Source organism: Etheostoma spectabile, chromosome 5 (genome assembly GCF_008692095.1).
Source record: "Etheostoma spectabile isolate EspeVRDwgs_2016 chromosome 5, UIUC_Espe_1.0, whole genome shotgun sequence".
Classification (NCBI taxonomy): domain Eukaryota; kingdom Metazoa; phylum Chordata; class Actinopteri; order Perciformes; family Percidae; genus Etheostoma; species Etheostoma spectabile.
In genome coordinates this window covers 15,965,969-15,972,329 of record NC_045737.1, presented here as the reverse complement: position 1 = coordinate 15,972,329, position 6,361 = coordinate 15,965,969, and the positions used below count along the sequence as shown (strand labels likewise).

The 6,361-nt window shown below is 36.3% G+C and overlaps 1 protein-coding gene across 2 annotated transcripts in view; it reads left to right on the top strand.

Moving 5' to 3' along the window:
* Positions 1 to 5,836, top strand: part of dmrt1 (doublesex and mab-3 related transcription factor 1) — a 41,129-nt gene extending 35,293 nt beyond the window's left edge. For both annotated transcript variants that reach the window (XM_032515012.1, XM_032515013.1), the window contains one exon: positions 5,001 to 5,836. In XM_032515012.1, the coding sequence (XP_032370903.1) occupies positions 5,001 to 5,161 (161 nt within the window). In that variant the 3' untranslated portion in view covers positions 5,162 to 5,836. The remainder of the gene's footprint in view (positions 1 to 5,000) is intronic.
* Positions 5,837 to 6,361: the final 525 nt, after the last annotated feature.

The following is a 6,361-nucleotide window of genomic DNA, read 5'->3' as shown; positions in this document are numbered from 1 at the left end:
GTGTGTGTGTGTGCGTGTGTGTGTGTGTGTGTGCGTGTGTGTGCGTGCGTATGTGGGTGTTTACTAAAGTGTTATCTACCCCTATGACCCTAGTGTACGGTGGATGAGTGTAGAGTATGAAATCCACAGAGAGAGCTTATCCCTGCTTCATCAGACTGAATTACCATCTCCTCTCACATCTGGGCTTTTGTTCCCCTCTTTGGCAGCAGCAGAAATGATTGCACCTTTATTCACTCCCTCCCACCTTCTCTTAACAGGACAAGTGGGAGGTTAAAAAGCCTGCTTTTGTTATTCCACACAAAGACTGTTTAATAGTTTGGAAATCTTATATAGAGCGCTGAGTGACTGGGAAAAGGTCAAAAGTTCATTCATCAGAATAAACTCTCTTTCAACATCACCAGCAGGTAAAGTTGTTCTTGTAACAAGCTAATTTTTGGACACAGGTTGAACCTGAAAATAGACTATGTATTACACAAGAGCTTTTCTTTTCATGGTGTTCACAATGAGAGAATTATTACCCCTCACAACTGTAACATACAGTGTCAGCAGAATTGTACTATGACAGCTAAAATCTAAAAGATCTCGGGTTTCAAATTGTGGGACTGGAAGTGGCAGTTGTTAGGTGTCTAAAGACCTTTAAAACAAACTTTAACATGTTGGTGAGGTTGGTGCCAAAAACTCAACAACTTCATATGACAAAGGTTTTTTCCCCAAAAGCATTACTGTAATAATATGGTTTTAAGTGTCATTGGAAGTGGTAGAAAGTAACTTTTTATTAAATATGAATATATAATATGCTGTACTTAAGTTCAATTTGAGGTACCTAACCTAAGTATTTCCATTTTTTTTAATTGAACAGTTACAGGTACAAATTAATTTTCAATTTAAGATTTTACATAGAAAAAAGCATGTGGAAGTTTCTAAAATTCAGTTAGTCAAGGCAGGTCTAGTTTTGCCACATTGTCTTGTCTTAGATGTCTATGAGTTGTCGACGGGTCTTTTCCCCTCTAATGGTTTCATTAAAATATCCCAAAGAGATCAAATTCAATATTTTACTAAAAGTATATTCAAGACAGTGTTTCCTAAATATAGACTAATTTGTGACCACAGAATCGCTCACACACACACACACACACACACACACACACACACACACACACACACACACACACACACAGCCAAAACCAGATTTCATTGACAAAGCACATCATGGCTGCACTTCATCTTTTAGTCTGATATTTTAATATGAAAATAGTTATATATTTTGAAAGTATATGTTAATTTTATGTAACCTAGTCATTGTTTTTAATAAGTAATTCGTAAACCTTCGTTTGACTAGTTTATTACTGAACCCAGCCATCACACGCCGTCACGTCCTGCGCCGTCACACCCTGCGCCGTCACATCCTGTGCCACTCACCACCACAAGTCAATTCTCAACCTGTGGGAAAAAACTTACTTTACATACATCAGGTGGTCAAAAACACGACTCCAAATAAATTATGTTTCTCTGTAACTGCTGGATGTGTAAATTGGTAACTGTTAGCTAACTTACTACTTAAAAGATTATATGTCAATGTTGCGTTCACAACTTGTGAAAAATGATTACTAGTCAATTAACTAATTCACCAATTGGACCAAACAAGCAATTTCAAGGCATCACTTTAAAATCTGAAAACTCAGTTTTCTGACATTGTTTTGGAGCATTCTGCCGAACAAACATACAATAATAAAAAATGTAATTGGCAATCAAATAACCTTTTAAATGTTTAATTGGCTGCAGCCTTGTGTCATTCTCAATGGCTAATCGAGAACAAGTCTTTCTGGTGTGTCAGCAACATTAATCTGTATTAAACAGGAGAGCAGAGGACAGTCGGATGCAGTGGAGAACATGTGTACAAGCAGTGTCGTGATTTAACATCTCTAGTGAAACTAACACGTCCAGTTGCTTTCAGCCTTTAATTACACATCATAGATTTCCTGCTGATGAACAGGCAGAGAATTAACAGGGAATGGAGCTAATTCACAGCAGCTGCTCTCCTCCACCCACATGCTGTTAATGCTGTACAAGTAGACCGCTGAGAGCAGGCTGTACTTAGCTACACAAACATTAGTATTAACGATTGGGCTGCCAGTTTGAAATTGGTGACAAACTGCAGACGGGCAAAAATTGAGAGTCCAAAACCAATCAGGAAGTTAATGAGGAGAAAAATGACTCCTCTTTTCCCCTCCCACCACTGCTGAGGAGTAGAGAGAGAGAGAGAGAGGGTGAGGGATGAGAAAGCACGACGAAGGCAAATCGAGAAGTCAGAGGATTCTGGGAAACACTGGACATCAGCTCTTGTTTATGTTATTGTTATACCGATCATTAGGTTATTCTGACTAAATATTTGTGAAAGTCCAGCATAATCATAAAAATGTAAAAGGCATGTACATTTTTAATGTTTTAGGCTTTGACTGGAGCACATTTAAAACATCGTAAAGTATCTTTAAAAACAGAATGTCATATATTTTTTGTTTTTTATTATTTTGTGAGAAAATGCCTCTAAATGTTTCTAATGATCAGGGCTGATCTAATGAGAACTGAACTAATGATTGTTTTCAAAATCGATTAATCTGCCAGTCATTGTCTTGATTCATTGATCAGTCTTTTGGTCCATATCACAAAAACGTGAAAAATGGTCCTCCACTATTTCCCAAAGCCCAAGGTGATGTCTTTAAATGTCTTGTTCTGTTGACCAACAGTCCACACCCCAAAGACATTTACTTTACAATCAAAAAGGAAAACCAGCAAATATTCAAATTTAAGAAGCTGAAATCAATAAATTCTTGGCATTTTTTGCTTAATAAGGTTACTACCTTAATATGTTTTGGGTACTGATTACAATTAGATTGTAGCAAAAGTATAGAAACCTAGCCTCAAATGTTCAAAGTTTGGCTGCTTGTGTTCAGACAATATCTATATTTAACATGTTAGAACTTTGTTTTTTTTTGTTAAAGAGAAATAGGATTTTTTCATAAAAACGTGCCTTTATTCTTTTGTCCTATTGTTTTGTTATTGATACGGAATATTGGATCATGTTGCAATAGTATAGAAAAATGTCAAATATTACGTGAATATTAAAACCATTCATTGACAAATAATTAAAAGATTATACAATGTATCATATACCGTAAAAAAATATCAGGAATACTGGAAAACAGAGCTGAACGATTAGTTGATTTTCTGACAATCAAGCCACAGGAAATTAATTGCAATTATTTGAATCAATTAACATTTTGAAAGCTGAAATACCACATAAATTAGTTCCAACTTCGCAAACAAGAGGATTTGTTGCTTTTCTGTTTAATGTTAATTTAATGAAAGTCTTTGCGTTGTAAACTGTTTGTCAGACAAAACAAGCAATTAAGTGACAAAATGTTACCTTCACGAGTAATTTTCTTACTTTTTTTTTTGATTAATTGAGATATTCAATACAACATCAAAAATCATTAGTTTCAGCCCTACTAGAAAAATACCCATCATCCTTTCATTACTGTCTCTTTGTGGATTACAAGAGGACATAATGGGACATTACATGCATTATCATGGACATTGTCATTGAACATTTTGAATTAACCATTAAACAGTAATATACCTGTACTTGAGACTGTACATACATACATACATACATATCCATTATGCAACTCACCAAGAAGCAATGTGAAATGGAGCAACTTATGATCCTCACAACACAACTTAAATTTATCCGACCAAATACTTTCTCATTTGAGATGCTAGAACCAGTGAATGTTTGTCATTTTTACTTAATAAATTCCTTAAAAGATAAACCATTTATCAAAATTGTTGCCTAATGAATCAGTCGACCAATTGTTTCAGCACAACACCAAAACAAATTCTAAGGTTGTCTATTGTTAAGGACTTCAAAGTCAGTTTCTTCACAGATAAATATCCTGTTTTATGGCTTGATCAAAGTTCTAAATGAGGATAAAACAAAACCTTTGAAGGTTCGCAGGATTTTATTAAATGTTCAAACAGCCTGATGTCTCTTGTCATTGTCCTTACAGTATTATTAGAGTGTTATAAGAGTGTGCATTTGCTCCAGACAAGTTGAAATGGGTGGATGCACAGACAGTAGCTCTAATGTAAACTGTAAAAGTTTGTTTTGTGTTCAGTGCCTTCCCTTTTTGCTGACTGATCCAATTTGCTATACATCCTGAAGAATCGTTTGACCCTGCAGCCATATTTATATCAGGTGAAAACAGAGAGGATCATTTATTCTGCAGCGCTGATGATATGACTTTCCTCTGTCTCACTATAGTATTTCTCTTCTCCTTTTTATTTACTCACCTTACAGTGCAAAGACATTTTTTATTATATGTGTGCTGCTGTGCTGTCTACCTACCCAAGGCAATATGAGTTTATCATATTAATGACTTTGAGGAGTATCCAAGAAAAATGATTTGTCGCTCAATGCCTGAAAGAAAAGTGAGAGATTTGGGGTTTATTTACTTTTCAATTATATACCATCCTTTACCATAGTGGAACAACAATTCTATGCTTTTTGCCCTAAATCTGACAAGTAATTATTATCATAGATATGGTATTTTACCACTTTAACACATTTAATGTCGGTAAGGATGTGGATCTCACATTGGAGACTAGTACTCATTTTAGGTGTGTGATACAGCGTATCTTTTAGCATCAACCAGTTACCAGTTGCAGCATGGCGTATTATGGGTTTTATGAGATTATGATGGAAACAAGATGACCAGAAGTTCCTAACATACACGGATTGCAATTTCTATTGCTGATTGTCTGTAAGGTCGGTACAATATGCACTAAATTTAGATGGAATACTGTCTACTGAGACTGGCAAGGTGCAATGACTCATGCACCTGTTGATTTGTGTGCGGTGGCCCTGACTTTTGGACTGTCTGTTAGCTAGCATCCTCAGTGGCTCTCTGCTCAGGACTGTCTTGTCTGTCTCGTCCCTGCAGCCTTCTCCCCCAGCAGCATCAGCACTGGTCACGACTCCACCATGACCTGCAGGTCCATCAGCTCCCTGGTTAACTCCAATGTCAACGCTGAGTGCGAGGTCGGCAGCGAAACGCCAAACTTCACCATCGACTCCATCATTGATGGGGACGCCACCAAATAAAAGAAGCTAAGGATAACTTTACACAACAAAAGCATTACGAGATCTTCATGGTTCGCTGTTGCTGCAGTTACTGTTCGCTGCAGGTTTCTCTGTTTCTGTCCAGAAGGCACGATAATGTATTTTCCAAACCATAGTTGAGAATACAGGTCGTCTTCGGATTTTAGCTCATTTTTAGCTGTTAAATGTTTTGTTGAAGCCAGTTAACCAGCATAGAAAGTGCTCGGAAAGTAAAAAACATTTACAAGTTCACAAATAACAACATGCAATTACTTGAGAAGCATTCTCCAGAAGATAAAAATAACCAAACATACATTGAATAAGTCTCTTGATTATCAGTAATCAAGAACGGACCAAATTATTCAAACTAGAAGGTTGTACACTAGTATTTCCTCTTGAGAATTAGGCTGTTTGCATAAACCCTTTCTAAAGGCGACTAAACGTACAGTAAATAAGTGACGTGTTGTGTTTTTTTTGTGTTTAAAAAAAAAAGTTGTACACTTGTTTTTCCTTTTTGGAAAGCAACTGTTTATGCAAAATAAAGTATTTTTTTATCATCCTAAAGATAAAGTGACGCAACATGCTGAATAATGATATTTAAATCCTTTTCTAGCATGCAGTAAAATTGACCAGTGCAGTTTTGACACAGTATGGTTAGATATTAGTCGACGATCTTTTGACAATCACAATGCAGGCTTAGTGTTAATCAGAGTTACTTTACATCTCAAGCACTTATTTAGAAATAGTCCAAGGCTAAATTTGGCCAAATGCCCTGGTTGACATGCGATACACGTAGTATAGGCTAATTATTTTTAGTTTGTATTAGTTTATTGTTTTTCAGCTTTCGAAGTCTGTTTTGTGGTCCAGATAACCAGTAGACCAAGTTGAGCCCATCCTTTTTTAGCAAGCACTGATTTGGTGAATTGCAGGTCAAAAGATGTCGAGGTTAAATAGTAACTCAACACCAGACTGAAAAGCAGGTTTTTTTGCCCTTTTTGGTTGAAAGTTTCAAGTGTGTTTCACCTGTGTTACCACAGCCAACAGTGATGTCACAGTGCACTGACACACCGTGGAGGACACACACCTACGTCACTGCAACAAAGGGGAGTTAAACCAAAGCAAAATAAAGATGTTCAGGGGGTGATAGGCTACATATAATAGTTGTTTCAACAGTATTTAAATGACTATATATATATATATATA